The sequence below is a fragment of the Lithohypha guttulata genome (assembly GCF_036872675.1).
Source record: "Lithohypha guttulata strain CCFEE 5908 chromosome Unknown scaffold_1, whole genome shotgun sequence".
In the NCBI taxonomy this organism is placed as follows: domain Eukaryota; kingdom Fungi; phylum Ascomycota; class Eurotiomycetes; order Chaetothyriales; family Trichomeriaceae; genus Lithohypha; species Lithohypha guttulata.
Genome location: NW_027042750.1, coordinates 2,102,660 through 2,118,591, shown reverse-complemented (window position 1 = coordinate 2,118,591; position 15,932 = coordinate 2,102,660). Strand labels below are relative to the sequence as shown.

Sequence of the window (15,932 nt, the reverse complement as noted above, 5' to 3'; positions counted from 1 at the left end):
ATTAGTCGACTGAGTGTTTGGAAGGCTCTTGCTAGCCTCAGAGATCCAGTCATAATAACACTTATTAGCACTACTGTTAGTCTAGTATCACTCGCACTTTATTAGCAGAACATATTTGCTGAGAGAGTAGTGTTTGCAAGTCATCTGTGATTGTTGACAACTGTAAGCGCAACACCCTGGTGGAAGTTAGTAGACGAATCTAGCGAGAGGCACCGATACGCCAAGAACAAGATGTGAAGATGAGAATGACCATAAGAATTCGACAAGACCTCTTGCCAGAACAAGTTTGAGGCGATGTTATGTTGGGATGCGTGGAGCTGTAGAGAACAGTGAACAATGGCGGGCTGCTTCCAATCACGGCTATAGAGAAGGCAATATAATGCCGACTGTGTGAACCAGAGTGGCGCCAGAATTTCAGTGTAACAGGTAGATCTGCCAGACAATAAGTTTCCCATAACCATCCCCTCCATTGCATCTTGTATTGGGTGTCGCATGGCAGGAACGTAAAATGCATCAGTCCTGAAAGTTCGCCTGTTGCAGCGTTCTTTTTGGTGCCCAGCCTTGTTCGGAAAGATTCGGGACTGATGGGCACGAGATAAGCAATGTTGGTTCCCGAAATCCAAGCATTCAATTAAGCGAGGCTGACCTCTACACTACTGCGCAGATAGGAATAAAAATGCCGAAGTTCGAGCACATTCACATCATCGAGGTTGCGAATCGTACTTTCCCATGACAAACTGATGCAATTCTGCCTTGCTCTTGCCACCTTCAGAACCGATAATTTTTGCATCACAGTGATGGCAGTAACAACCTACTTATAGGCGAGATACGACCGGTTCGCCAAACTCTTCGGTGGCAGTGTCGCATGTCTTTGAAGACTTTCACCATTGACGTATTACCAGGAAAGATGGAGAAGGAAACTCTTCTTACCATGACGAAGCTGCTCAGATGAACATTGCTAGTCGAGTGTGGCACCAATCTGTACATAGAACTCGGTCCGCATCGTCTTCGTCGTCACAATGGCTCATATCAACCGCAGCACACGACGACATAGACGTCTCAATCAACTAGCTCATAATGGTGTTGCAGATGTCAAAACCACATCATATGACCATGAATCAGGTGTTGCCTACGATGAACTTGAGATCAGTGGTAGTAGAGGTGCAGGCAATTGGATCAGCGAGTATAGATCGCCAGGATTGGTTCATGCAAGGGCGAAGCCTAACGATCAACAGGGGGCAAGAAGTCTTTCAGCTATGGTGATCAACAGGATCAGATCATTGTCACAAGATCTTACGACAGAAGCTCTGCGCTCTTTACCTTGGGCATTAGGGGAAACTATCTGGAAGCGTATACAAGAAGAGTAAGCATGATGACAATTACTTACATGGTATAGCACTAACGCGTCTCAGTCGTGCACAGAGCTTCTACATTTGGCGTACGTTCGCAAGTGCCTATAGCCACGATTTCGCCAGCAAAGCAAATCGCTACATGCTGGACCTTAGAACACCATCACTAAAGCTCACTGACTATTATCGCGGTCTAGACTCCATGGAGCTCGATTGGCTCACATGCCTTCGTCTTTCGCCGAAACAGATTGGTGTACCTGACCTCGTTGCTGTATCAACGATTAGCAATCTCACCGTACTCGACCTATCGGATGGTCAGCTTTATATCGATAACCGCGAATCGACCTTTGATCAGCGCGTGTTGAGGGTGTGGTCAGACCTAGCCAGGACTGGTAAGGCTTTCAGAAACTTGCGAGTATTGCTGCTTGGCTGGCAAGAGAAAATCGACGTCTGGCTTTTCGAATTGCTTAAGACCTTCCCTCGACTCAATCTCGTCGTCGTTACGGATTGCCGCAACATTCATCACAAGAACCACAAAGACTGGGAGCAGTCAGCCGAAAAGTTTGGGTGGGAAGTCTGGCCTTCGAAGCGCGGAGTCAAATATCTAAGACCTCTCTTCGACGACAGGTCTTTCGTGGTTGGCAACATCTCGAACCTGCATGCTGAGAGTGTTGCTGTTGCCAAGTCCAGGACTGACGCACTTCCCGTTGCTCGGAGTCGACCCCTACTGGAGTGTTGGCTTGGAACACCTAGGGTGTGGAAACACATTGTCGAGGAGTTTCCTGGTACGAGAACAGTCTTGTTGCAGAGAAAATCACTGGAGAAAGGCATACCGTCAGAGCGTGCCAGCGGCAAAGAGGCAGGAGGAAAGAGGGAACCGAGCAGTCCCGCGTCAACGACGGCTACTAAGCGCATGCATAAAGAAGCGCGTCGAAGAACGCTTCCGCAGGAGTAAAACGCTTACAACTTGCTGAAGGAAATGGGATATGAGAAGAGTTGACATACAGCTACATTCGGATACACGGGTCATCCGGCATCGATCTTCTGCTGCTCTTTTATGCGGAGCCAAGCCACCACTGTCACGACAGCACACCCGCACATCGTGCAAATCCCAGCATAGATCTGGGCATAAGTATACTCGCCACCATCCGCTTGAACTAAGATGCCACCAATTGGATTACCTGTCAAACAACTGAAGCTGGAGATGGTAAACCCCCAGCCTATTTGTGCACCAATTTTTCTTGGATCCGAGGTCATGTCAGCCAAAGTCGCAGGAAACAACGACTGTACTGCGTTTGCGGCAAAGCCATAGAACGCCGCGAAGATGTAAGCCGAGCTTTCGTCCTTTACTGCAATCCACGCAAAAAGCAATATGCTAGTTGCAAGATTGAGTGGAATCTGGACTGTGACGGGACGTATACCCGTCCACTGCCGCTGGTCTGCCAACCACATCGGTATGAGCCGTCCTGGAATGCCAGTGCCATTGATTACAAGAAGTATCATGTTCGATCTCGAGAAAGATACTCCAAGTACATTCCGGACGTAAGAGCCAATAAAGAAGAAGGCAAAGTATAGGCCGAGAAAGTTGAGAAACGAACCAACGACAAACAAGATGAACTTGAGGTCTTTCAGTGCCTCGAAATCGAGGATGCGAACCTCATCCTTGGGTGGCAGTCGCTTCTTCAGCAATACCTGAGCACAGCCGAAGAGAACAGCCGCAATGAATCCGAACGTTCGCAAGGTCCATCCGAATCCGATACGTGGCAGCAAACTGTTGAACATGGTCGGGAGAAGCATGCCTCCAACAGCTGCACCACACAACATGCAGCCAATTGCTAGACTCTTGCGCTTGGAAGTCCAGTACGTCGACACAACAGACATAGTGGGGATGAAAAACAAACCCATTCCTATTCCGGTTGTTACCCCATGTGAAAGCACCAGTTGATAGTACTCGCGACTGACACTTGTCATGAAGATACCGAACACAAAAAGGCATTGGCCCACGATGGTTGTCAGGCGAAAGTACCCGCTGTCGCTAGCAGAACCCGAATAAGCACCAATAGCCATCAGCAGGAATATTTGTATTGAGCCAATCCATGAAATTGCCGATTGCGAAGCATCGATGTAGTCCTGAGAGGCATAGAAGGTCTGGAAGAGCCCAAAGCTCAATATGAAGCCCCAGCAGAGGAAAACAACGATGAAGCCGCCCAGTACCTGGCTCCATGATTCCCAGCCACCATCAGGAGGAGGTCCGGGCTCTGGAAAGTCACGACTTTGACGCAGCCAGGCTCTTTTCTCATTCCATCTCGTATTTGGTATTGGCGAATCGTTACTATCAGAACTTGACGTGAACATGGCGTGTTGTGTCGGTGCCATGGTTCCGGCCTGTCGGGATGGATAGGTTGTGGAACGTCGCACGAATATCCTGCCAGATAGATCCTGCCCCGGCAGAAAAGTACACGCAAGAAGTCTTTCCCTTCCGTTCGTTACATTGTATGCTCGTTCGGTCTCAAACCGCTTATCCTCGATACAAATACAGCACTCTCTTTTCCACACGAATAATAGCTTTTGCGCACATCTCCAACCAAGCACTTGAGATGCCTCGGTCAGAGTTTCCGGCACGAACTCCGGAGAGCCAATCATAGCGCAGGGCGAACAGTATATTTATGAGCGATCCTGGATTCATGTACAGCTATCCAGTAAGGTATCAGTGGTTCAGGAACGAGCGCATTCAGTACCAGTGCACATTGGACAGTGTATGCTGCCGAGCCAATTGACTCGATTCAGCATTCATTGGGACATGCGATGGAAAAAGATACGCAGGGTGCACATTTCTAGGGTCACTCATGGCTTTTAACAAGCAAGAAGCTTATTGACTGCTTACGAGGACTCACGACTGAATTTAAAACAGCCTGAGGTGAGTTTAGGTCCGCAATATCAAGGCTGACTCCTTCCCTCCGCATTGCCTTCCGCCAAATCTCCCGTACTCCTCCCTAATTTCATCTCTTCCTTCCAGGTACATCTCTCCTCCTCCGTCACTCCAGGCCCCTTATATCTCTGCCCATACAGACCATTAGCCCAGCTTCTCCCTGCCTTGGCAGCCTCGCTAGTGCTGTGTTTGTATCTGCGACTATACCATTTCCCATAGCACAACAAGTAGTACAACCTGAAGCACAGGAAGGCGAACTTATCGTTCTCCAAGTCCTCGGGATACTCTGCGCCAAGATCAACTGCGGCAGCGATACCTGACATAACAGCCACCTCATGAGCATTGACCACGGTCCACGAGCCGCCAAATCGCACACTTCGCTTAGCTTGAAGGAACATCATCCACGGAACAACCTTAATATAGTGCGTGTAGCTATGACATAATTGATGCCACCAGTCCTTTCGAATGACTTTACTCGAGTCAATCTCCTCGTCGCTCCACAAATGACCATCGCGGTCTTTATTCAGGAAAATGGTCTGGAAAACGTGGTCTTCGAACGGCACTTTTTCCGGAAACTGGCATTGATAGTTCGTGGTGTCGAAGCACATCTCCAGCTTGGATTTATCCTTGGGGTACGTCTTGATGTAGTACATTGGTCTGAAATTTGCTTTGCCGAACTCATTCCGCTGAGTTTGATCTTGTTTGTTGAGCGTCATGACGGCGAGGTCTGACCGATAGAAGTTTTCGTAGTGCTTCTTCATGTAGTCCGAGTCGGTGTGCGTGATGGTAATATCGTTTGAGAACTTGGCTGCTCCGAGTACTTTTCGCTCGCGCCAGCTGGCGGTGCGACCGAGCAATGCTTTGGCGGTGTCTGCAAGGACGCAGAGAACAAGTTCGTCATAGTGCTCTTCGTGTTGTGGCGCATGTCGATCTCGTTCAGCTGCGTCGGCATCTCCTTCGGTGGGTGGGTGGTCTGGAGAGATGCCGGTAGAAGGGTTGTGGTTGTCAGACACAGCTGTTCGGGGTCTGATACTGACGGTCACGCCTTTCTTGTCTCGAGAGACGATCTCAACGAGCTCGGTCGAAAGTCGTACCTTGACACCACGGGAGATGAGGTCTTTGCGCCAGGTTTCGTAGAATTCGCTGAAGTTTGGGAAGACGATCATCGGACACATGTTTGAGGCGACACTGCGCTTGTCTGGAGGATACCACATGCCGTATGTTGGAGATGTGGCAAGTCGTTCGAGCATCATTGCTGGAGTCTCGGGGGTTGCGTTGCCAGTGCCTAGGAAGAGGGCGGTCATCGGCAATGCTACGACGTTGATAAAGTCCTCACTCATCAGGAACATCTGGCAGACCAGTCTTAACGGTAACAACGCAAAGAAGATCTCGAACCAGCGCATGACTTTCCACATCAACAACAGCTTCCGTATGTCTTTCTGATGCCTCTCCAAGACATCCGTCGGAAACACATTAGTCCAAAAGTCCTTATCCTTGCCGAAAGAGACCTGAAGCTTAACGGGATCCGCATGATAGCCTTGTCTCGCAAACATGGTGCAGGTGTGGTGGAAGATATAACTTCCTCCCTGCACGCCCTGATTGAACCAGCTGGCGCCATGCCTTCCTTTGTCGAGTTGATGCGAAAAAGCCTGGCCGCCACAATAGTTCACGGAGTCGATCACCGTCACATCAAACTTATCGGGATGATTAGACATGTGGTATGCCGCGGACATCCTGCATTCGTTAGCCTCAATATCGCAATCGATATAGCTTGGGATGTTTTACCCTGCAGCACCTGCTCCCACAACCAGGACCTTCTTCTTCCTCGCGCCATCGCCATGGGTATCGGATGCCATGTTTAGGCTGTTCTGCTCAATGTCACGCTCCACCCTCGAACCGGACATCAGTCTTTTGAGCTCGAGCTTGGCACACAACTAGTTCTGTTCACTGCGTTTTGACTAAGTTTGAAGCTCGTTGCTGCACAAGCAGAATAAGTTGTGTGCTTATTAAAGTTCGACAAGGGAGACTGTATATCGACGTCATTGAACTTTCCATCAGATCGTCCACCATTCGAAGCCGTTTCGTTTTCAGCCTCTCGACAGACGTTTCTCTATTCTAGAAAAGCGATACATTATGGTCATCCAAATGATATCTAAGCCCAATGTTCTACTGGCCCTATGCGAGGCAACCGGAGAGGCTGATCTATGGAAGCTGGTCTCGAGGTCTTTGACACAGATCGCAGATCGCAGATTGCCGATCGGATCAGATATAGATTGCGCTAATAGAGTAGCGTAAAACGCACGTGCATCGCGTGCGAGTCAGCAGTGATTCAGCACAAAACGCACGATGCGATCATCAATATAGTTGCATTGTATGCTTAGAGCATAAGTCGCATAACCTGGGATGGAGCAAGCAGAAAGAAGTAAGCAACCAGACTAGCTCAAACGTCCTGCTCCTAGCACATCATCTTGAAGTTATGCTGGAAGGTATTAGCGACAACCTAGAGAAGCTAAAGAGGCTGAATGCTTTGCCAAAGTGATATCTGCAACATGAACAGAAATGATTGAAGTTCTTCGCTTGCTAAGATATCTATGCCGCAAGAATCTATCCTTTTCCAGTCATTGTACCTTGCTCGTAAATTCGTGTCTGAGTGGGCTCAACGATCAAATCATGATCGTCACTACCAGCCGGAGTGAGGTGCTTATTCACTCTGAAACATCTTCGAGACGTTCGACCGCATCTTCTTGTCACTGTCAGCGATGGCCTTCTTGGCTTGGGACAAATGCGTCTTGATATAAGCTTCCTCCGGAGCGAACTTCAAAGCTTCTTGGTAATCTTCAATTGCTTCCTCGTAGTCTTTGATTCCAGCTCTTGCTTGTCCTCGTCGCGAGTATGCTTTTGCCTTATCGGCGGATTTGACGTCCGCTGGAAATCTGGCAATTGCATCAGAGGCCCATTTTTCAGCGTCCCTATATCGCTTAGCTTTCAGGCCAGCCATTGCAGAGTTGTTATTCAGGGTGAAGCGTAATGCGGTCATTCTATCTTTGAGATCTGACGCATCGCCCTCGGATGGGTTTGTGTATTCAGTCAGATACCTAAGGCCTTTCTGGTATTTCTCGATACTCGTTTCAGCGTCCCCAGCCTTGAAGGCTTTGTTACCGAAGTCCTTCAGTTCAGATGCGATCTTGAGCAGTTCCTCTCCACTCATGTCTGTACCCTGATCAGCTGGAAAGTCTTCGTACGGATCGCCTGTAGCATCTGGAGCTTTCTCGGTTGCGGCGTCGAAGGAAGCACCTTCGAGCTGTCCACAGTCCACGATTTTAACATCCTCGTTTGGCTTGTCTGCTTGTGTACGCATGTTCTCGATTTCCCTGGCTATATTCTTTCCATTGATCACTTGACCAAACACTACGTGCTTGCCATCGAGGTGTGGAGTAGGTACGGTCGTAATGAAGAATTGGGAGCCATTGGTGCCGGGACCAGAGTTGGCCATGGAAAGGAGGAAAGGCTTGTCATGCTTGAGCTCAAAGTTTTCATCATCGAACTTCTCGCCGTATATTGATTCTCCTCCTGTACCATTGAAAGCAGTAAAGTCACCACCCTGTATCATGAAGGATTTGATTACACGGTGGAATATCGAGCCTTTGTAGCTCAAGGGTTTGCCAGATTTGCCAGTGCCCTTCTCACCGGTACAGAGAGCTCGGAAGTTTTCAGCGGTCTTTGGTACCACATCGTTGAACTACGCAGAGTTTAGTCTCTTGCTTCGAGGTAATTCCGTGAAATTTGACTTACTAGCTCAAACACGATCCGACCGAGTACTTTCTCGCCAACATTGACGTCGAAGTAGACTCTTGGTCGCTTAGTGTCAGTCATCTTGAACGAATTATCAGCAAGGTAGGAACAACGGAAGCAGTAAGCAGCAATTAAAACTCAAAACCCGCATGCCAAATAAAGAACGGTTATAACGAAGTAGTCAATTGTTTGCTGTTTGGTGTTCCTCTTCCAGGCCTCACAAAGCTCTCGAAGATTCTACTGGCAACAAATAACGCGAAAGTGATGCGTGAAACGCGCAGCTCTACGAGAAAAGAGGCAGCTGCGGTTCCCCCGCACTTCCTTCGGCCTCAATGTCCAGGCAGAAATGCGACCTCGAGCCTTTTGATTTCAGATCCTCCTTCGCAGCTGGTCAGAAGTCTTCAGGGAACATACGTGCACAGCTTAGCCTGAAAAGAGACTGTATGCTCGAAGTGATGAGACTGAATATAATCAGATCCGCTCGTCGCTCTGCCATACAGACATCGTCGCTGAACGTGGAAATTTAGTTGAAAAGGCTGAGAGTCGGAACATTCAGCTTCAGCCTACTCTTGAACACATCCGATGATACATCCCGAGGAAATCTTGAGGCATCGGACTACATCTTCTGGTACTCTTGTGATTTGGCTCTTTGTATGGTCGAACTTGCGGACTGCACTTGACTTGGTAGAACCTTCAATGAACACGCCATGGCTTGTCGACACAATTCTTTTCGCTATATCAGTGATTTGGTGCCTGAAGGTTTGGGAGACCTGCTTCCGAAAACTATGACAGACGACCCGTTTCCGAGTGAGCTCGCGCTTCAACCAATACAGCCAGTCTGTTGCTCAGTACGAGCTCAAGACACAACAACCAACCTTTATCAAAATAGGCAGCATAACCGTTTGCATTTCCTCTCGAGCCACTTCAAGCCAAGTTGGGAGTATTGCAGAGGCTACTACTCCTCAATGAGACTACCGTCGTGACCAGCGAGCTATCGGGGCACATTGGCTATGCTTGGTGTATGTAGGCATGGTAACTATTGACGGGTGATGCGTTAAGTTAGTGCGCAGCCTCTTGCATTGCAGGCGCTCGCAATTTCAGCCATGTGTTAAGCTGGGGCCAATAGTGAATCCGAATTATCAAAGCCCGGGAAACAGCGTCCTGTACGAGCATCAACATATTGCAGGAGCCTCAGCTACACTGACTGCACTTTTTGGTCCAGCTCTCAGACAGCCACCATGTGCACTAGTAGCTCAACTTTCCTATTGGCTCTTGGCACACGGCTCGGAAAAGGACAAACCCCAGGTTAGGGAAAAGATCATGTGGCTAACGCCGCACGCTTTCCCAATCGAGCCACATGGATGGTGGAGAGTCGAAAGTACACCAATGCGGTCCAGTTCAGTCTAGGTTCGAATCCACTTCTTGTCCTCTCCCTCCGGCACGAATCATCTTTGCTCTTTCCTGCACCAACTCAAAACGTACGGCTGTAGCTGCACTTAAGGTCTGAGAGACCATCTTCAGCTCCAATGGGAAATCTAGGCTTGCTAGGTCAAAGCTTCGAGGCAAAACCTATACCTGCTTTTTCTGGAAACTGCAACCTTCTTGTATCTGCTATTTCGAGGGTGGAAGCCCCAGATGTCGATCCGCCGTATTGTCCACCGATCGACGAAACGTGGCATACACATTTGTGTCCGTGAGCCAGAGCTTTGGGTTTTGCTAGTAGCCCGTTTTATAACCCAAAAGTGAGCGACGAAAGAATCAATGACAATGATATCCGCCGAAGCTTTCACGCTTCATATGCCAACCTCGACGGTCTTGCTTCAGAACAAGCTGAACAAGGGTGTGGTGCAGCACATACTTGGTATACCACTAAGGCTATGTGCATGTAACAAGGCTGAGTAGCTGGACACAGCAGTGCACAACTTGGGCCTCGACTATTCTTTTCCCCACACGTGACAAGGTCTTCCCTGAGTGGCTCGATTTGTGCTATTTCATCTGCTTCAATCTCTGGCAGTGTACAGTGAACCCAGGCCTCGTCGTCTTTAACTATGACAGGTGTCACTCGGGGTCACAGATGCAAAACCTTCACAACCAGCCCAGTCAACACAGTCTAATGCGCGGCAGTGAGAAGCGATGCCCCTGAAGGAACGATGAGATTTTTGGGTTGGGCAAGATTTGTTTCCAGTCTCAAATCGCATGAGCAACCAAACTTGCAGGCACGATACTAGAGTAGAACATGAACAACAGAATGATCCACTAAGCTGCCCAATCGTGTGGGCATATGCTGTTGAAGGTGCTTGCCTCGGAACGCTATCGCCTCATATTCGTGTTCTGGGTGTCTCTAGATGTCTCGTAACTGATTTAGACTCAGACGCTCACACTGTGTTTGTACTAATAGTGTGTTGTTCATTGGCGCTTGTAGCCAGCCTATCGTAGATGACTTCTTCCTGTGCCGAGTCGCTCCCTTGTCTTGGTGATCATTTCTACATCAGTAAAGCAGATCAGACCCTGAGAACAAGTAAGCCCACCAGAAGGCATCGTAAAACGTGTTGATCAGCACTCAACCCGAAACGTCGAAACGTGCTGTTGCAAGCCGAGAACAGGCCATCCCTGTGGGTTCCAGTCACAGAATTTGAAGGTGGACATTGTGTCGACGTGATAGATACAGCGATTTGAACCAGGGCACTGAGTCAACAGCCGCGAGCAAGACGATACTTTGCTGCTATTGAATATAATCCCGAAATATTGCGCCTCCTGCTCATGCTGGCACGTGGCTGGCTGGTGCCACTGAAACCTCTAGTGTTGTCCAGCCTGCTCCAAAATTGGTCTGGGAGAACACGCTTTGAGAATATTGTGACTGGTATGTGTGTGGTGGCAGAGACCAGCCGGATCTGCTTCAACACATCCTTGTCGCTCGGTCCTGGTGGGGTATCGATAAGTGATGAGGACGATCATGGGTTACTGCAAATCCACGAACTTGTTCTCGATTCGTTATGGACAAACATGTATGCCACAAGAAGGATGCACTGCAAGGCGTATTCAGTCACAATGACTGAGCAGGACTGTCTGCTCTGGGCGACGAGCTAGGAAGTCTTGTTACCATGGCTGCTCATCCTTCGGAAAGAAAATCGCCTGATGGGCAATGAGGCTTCGCTTATCCTTGCCCTCGCTTGCCTTCACTACAATTCTCATGTAGTGACCAAACAATGCATTCCGACAGCAGTCATGGCGTTCCAGCAAGCGAGAACGATTTCTCGGTCAGCTGCGATTCAGCCATTGGCACCTGAACACGCTTGTTAGAATCTGCATGTAGCTAGATTCTAATATTACTGTTGAATCACGACAGCTGTTACGCTGCAACATCAATGCGTGGCGCATCTCGATCCATCGAACGGCTATAACCCCTGACTCGTGCAGTTTGTGACATAACATTGACCGAACCTTGTAGTGTCATCAGCGCAATTGGCGTAAGTTTGATGTGACACTTTATCGATAAGGCGGGTCTGAAAGATTGAGGGGATCGTGACAGGAGAGAAACACTCACGGATTTACTATAGGTGAAAGGAACTCGAAGCAGGTGGCCTCACTCCTGCATTGCGACAGCTAACTCGCCCAAGGATCGTAGGGTGATTGCAGCTTGGGACATGTGAAGGAAGAGCATCCAGGTTATGGAACAGCAGCCTATTGGTTCTGGAGTCTAAAAACTGGTCAGTTTCGTGGAAGGCACGACCACCTGTAGTGTTTGACGTATAGTAACAGACGTTGCAGTTTTGATCGCGATGCTGTGCAGTAGTCGTAGGAGCACTTACAGTTTTCGGTGAATAGGCGGATCCTTCGATCGCTCTTCATCCATGAGCTCGGCACATCCTCCCAAGAGAGCACTCTTTTTAAGTGGTCCAAGACGTGCGACATATTGTTTCAGAATTAAACTGCCGAGCTATATTGCATCAAGTTGAAGACTACTGCTGCGTTGAAAAGATAAGGATTGAGTGCAGACACCTAGTGTATTGGCGATCATGAAGAAGTCAGAGCAATGAGTTCGAGCAATCATTTTATTTTGTCCTCTACTCATGAGATGTTCGAAATCCTCTTGGATTTCAGCCAACCGTAGCTCTTCATAGCATATCATACATATAAATGGGTATCATAGTAAATCATTCATGCTCCCCAACATTGCATCCCAATAAATATCCCAAAATATCCATCTCAGCACTTGAGGGATATGTGAAGAAGTGAAAAAGATATGTGTGCCGACCATGCCTAGGCATGAACCTGTCAACCATTTTGTGCGTAACCCGATGCCCTTTTTGTTACCCGCGTTTTCCGCAACCGTTATGCCTCCGAATGTCCAGTTTGGTTCGGTCGAAAATTTGTGATTAGAAGTGCGTATGTGTAACCAAAAATGTGTTTTTAGACAAATGAAAATCGAGGGCCCTTCTCCATCATTTTGACCTCTTCCCACATCTTGTTCATGACTTGGACAAGACCTTCCGGCAGAGGACCTTGTTCAAGGATGTTCAAATTCTCTTCGAGTTGTTCGAGTCTGGATGCACCAATGATGACAGCATCACCACAAGCAGCATCGAGCTTCGAGTGCCATGTTGTCCATCGAAGCGCTGCAGCATGACCTGAAATGCCGTACTGCTTAGCTTGCATACGAACGGTCTCAGCCGCAGCAAAGAGGGGGTCGTGGAAGTAGTCGCCAGCATACTTGGCACCCAGTGGTGATGCGATGTTCCACCTACTGTCTGAGTCTTTGGCTGAGGCACGAGTGACTTTGTTGGAGAAGAAGCCGCATGCTGAAGGACTGTAAGCATAGAAGGCGATGTTATGCTTTCGAAGAACCTCAAACAACTTTTCCTCAGCACCACGACAGATTGGATTGTATTGGCCCTGGTAAACAGTGGGAGGATTGTAGCCGCACTCTTCGCAGATCCTTACTATTTCCTCGACCTGTTCGACAGTATAGTTGGACAGACCGAAACGAGCGAATTTTCCTTCTAGCCATGCTTCGTGCATCGCTTCACATGTTTCTGAGAATGGGGTTGCTCGATCTGGTGCATGTAAATACATGATATCGATGCCGTCCTCCTCAGCACCTAGTGCCTCAAGGGATTTCTTTATGCTTTCGTTGATGTTCTTCGGTCGGTGACTACCAGGCATGAAGCTCGAGACTTTGCTGGATGTGTTGGCCCATGTCTGCAACTTGAGCTCCTTCTCGCCTAGTAACTGCTCGCAGGTACCACCTCGACCAACTGGATAAGCTCTCGCGGTGTCAATATCGTTGTAGCCTCTTTTGCGGAAGGTAGACAGGAATTTGCTAAGCGATTCTATGGTGGTTATCTTTGCGAGAGGAGATTTCTTGGAGCCGACGGATGCTGTTCCTAGTATAACTCGTATTGGCGGCTTGCAAGGCACGAAATTTGGTGCTACCATCTGCTGATCGTCGGGCTGCCACAGCTCGGTGGTTGTGCTCGCTCTCGATCGGAAAGGAGTTGGGGTGAGTACAGCATCAGTGGCCTCTGTTCTGTATGACTCCATGGATGTTCTTGATCCCTTCGAGAGATCTGACTGATCGGTTCCTGCGGTCAATGGGCTTGGATCTGAAGGATCCCTTCTGTGTTTGTGCTGCAGGCCAACATCTAGCCTGGAGAGATTGCTCAATTTCATATGTAGAGCGTCAGCCAGAGAATGACCCACAGGCCGTGGCAGGCCATTGTTTGTACGTGACATGATTCTCGTTGTCTGGTTATGCGTTCGGCGGTTGTTGTGATCAGCTGGTATGTTGTTGTACTTTAGACTGGCTAGATAGTTTTCTTTGTTTCCAAGTTGATAATGCGTCTGTATGCGAAGCGATATACAAAGAAACGCAAGGCCGCTTGGCTATGGGACTAGTCGAGTATAAGAGGAGGCTGCTGTGAGGTCTATGGGTGAACAATGGTTCAGTCGGCCTTGGTCTACCGATGGGCCGGACTAAGAGGATTGTCGGGTGAAAAGCGTCAGTGCGTAATGGTGAAGAGGCACGCTTGGTTGGAGTAGGCAGAGGTCAAAGAAAACAACAGGATGTTGATGAGTAGTGTTACAAAAAGATCTAGTGTTAGCCGGGAGTCCAGGTCGTGGAGGAAGGATTCCTTTTTGCTTGAATAGTGCAGGGCTTGCAAGCTGAAAGCTGACTGACATAGGCACGCATAACCACGCTGGCTGATCGTACAGTAGCCGGGGTTTAGGACACAGGGGACTCCACCGGCGCTGCTGAGTCGCTTGTCCCGTGTTCCACCACTTTTTCAAGTGGCTTTCTGGGCAATGCACGCTTTCGTTGCAAGCGCCCAGCCATCCCAGATCGTGGACACCACCGAAACTTTGCCTAAGAGGCAGTAGCGTGTCTGGGCGACAGGCATCTTTGAGTATGTGGACCTCGTGGCGTGGTAGGGTTTGTGCAGTCACCGTAGAAGTGGCAGCTTGAGACGAGTTTTTACCTTCACTGAAATCGTGGTAGTCCGCGCGTCATTCGGCGCTTCAAGGTCGCGATCCGGCTCCTTCCTTGGCTGACTCGTGCCTTACCTCAGATCTACTCGAGTCGCCGTGTGGTCATTCTCTATGTTAAATGCGCAGCAGCGCACGTATACACATCTCCTACGCCATTTGTGCCGGGATTGTCAACGGGCAATAAACAGCACACGAGACATGTTTCGTACTGGGCACGATAGTTTTGACCTGCCGGCCAGTTCCGCTACAGCTGTCTTCCACGCCACACAGCTCTATTGAAGCGTGAGACCACGTGATTATACCAGTAGACCGGATCAGATGTTCTGTCAGCTGCTACGACTGTACTCGAGCAATGTAGCCAACCGCCACCGTCATGACTTGTGATCTCTTTATTGGTACTGTGCACAATTGTTGGTTCTGAGCTTGCTTGCTTGAGCAATCTTGCTCGTTGCTTAACGTGTTGTTGCTACATTCCGGGTGTGCACTGTGACTGGTCACCATTAAGTGAGGTCATACTACGAGACTCGACACCGTTCAAAGTCAATATGTATTCGACCTTGGCTTCCGAGAGCGGAAGGGTACGCTACTTGTTTCGACCAGAAGAGCAAGCAAGCACCCTGGATTTGTTATTGGCCGCCTGCAGATCATGTGGCTGTCTCAGGACGGCGAAGCGGTAGGCTGTCTCCGACATTCCGACATTCACACCATGGGGAACGACCAACCTTCAAATTGTTCTTGTTGACGCTATTGGATAAGGTTCGCCTTTGTTGTGCTTGTCTTCGCTTGAACTTGAACATCCATGCTCTGATGCCTTCTTCGCAGTGTGCACTAAGGCTCATTTCTGTATATGTTTTCATCGTTTTATGTGTCTAGTCGGGTGAATTTTTATTCCTCCGGATCCGGTAGATCTAACGAATTGTCACAATCCTACGACTCCTTGGTAAATGCCGAAAAAGTTGTGCTTAGACACTTGCGCAATCATGAACAAGAATCACTTGGCAAGTCCCTGAGGTCATACAAGGCGCAAGGTGGAAACTTGATGTCAGATATCGATAAAGTCCCTGAGAATATGAAGCGCCTCTTCAACGGCTCTCCGGTGCTCACAAAGACCGATCCCGGCCACGGTGCCACAGCACAGCATAAATCCGGGGTAAAAATTGCGTTTCGACCTTGAACAAGGATTATCAAATTGACTTGTTTGTATCAGGTTCGCTGATAGAGATTACAAACCACTCTCAATCTCTTTACTGCCACAGCAAGGACCCCGACGCTGTAGTCACCGTTGGTCGTCTAGCCGTGATCAACCCGCCAATATTAATGTGTTGCACTACGCATAAGATGAGTACATGGCTTCTGAAATTGCCTCTGCCACAGGA

The 15,932-nt window shown here is 48.9% G+C and overlaps 5 protein-coding genes across 5 annotated transcripts; 1 reads left to right on the top strand and 4 right to left on the bottom strand.

Annotated features, from left to right (window-relative positions):
* Positions 1-1,019: 1,019 nt before the first annotated feature.
* LTR64_000765 (uncharacterized protein) lies at positions 1,020-2,304 on the top strand (the record flags this gene model as incomplete). Its single annotated transcript, XM_064895148.1, has 2 exons — positions 1,020-1,363; positions 1,413-2,304. 2 exons carry the CDS (start codon positions 1,020-1,022, stop codon positions 2,302-2,304), a joined length of 1,236 nt encoding a protein of 411 aa, XP_064757835.1.
* A 71-nt stretch (positions 2,305-2,375) lies between these two features.
* Positions 2,376-3,725, bottom strand: LTR64_000764 (uncharacterized protein; the record flags this gene model as incomplete). The annotated part of the gene is made up of 1 exon (XM_064895147.1): positions 2,376-3,725. The coding sequence occupies one exon, from the start codon at positions 3,723-3,725 to the stop codon at positions 2,376-2,378; it is 1,350 nt and encodes a 449-aa protein (XP_064757834.1).
* Positions 3,726-4,286: 561 nt separating this feature from the next.
* Positions 4,287-6,134, bottom strand: LTR64_000763 (uncharacterized protein; the record flags this gene model as incomplete). The annotated part of the gene is made up of 2 exons (XM_064895146.1): positions 4,287-6,012; positions 6,064-6,134. The coding sequence occupies 2 exons, from the start codon at positions 6,132-6,134 to the stop codon at positions 4,287-4,289; spliced, it is 1,797 nt and encodes a 598-aa protein (XP_064757833.1).
* An 845-nt stretch (positions 6,135-6,979) lies between these two features.
* On the bottom strand, positions 6,980-8,151 carry cpr6 (Peptidyl-prolyl cis-trans isomerase D; the record flags this gene model as incomplete). The annotated part of the gene is made up of 2 exons (XM_064895145.1): positions 6,980-8,017; positions 8,071-8,151. The coding sequence occupies 2 exons, from the start codon at positions 8,149-8,151 to the stop codon at positions 6,980-6,982; spliced, it is 1,119 nt and encodes a 372-aa protein (XP_064757832.1).
* Positions 8,152-12,480: 4,329 nt separating this feature from the next.
* LTR64_000761 (uncharacterized protein) lies at positions 12,481-13,803 on the bottom strand (the record flags this gene model as incomplete). The annotated part of the gene is made up of 2 exons (XM_064895144.1): positions 12,481-12,963; positions 13,012-13,803. 2 exons carry the CDS (start codon positions 13,801-13,803, stop codon positions 12,481-12,483), a joined length of 1,275 nt encoding a protein of 424 aa, XP_064757831.1.
* Positions 13,804-15,932: the final 2,129 nt, after the last annotated feature.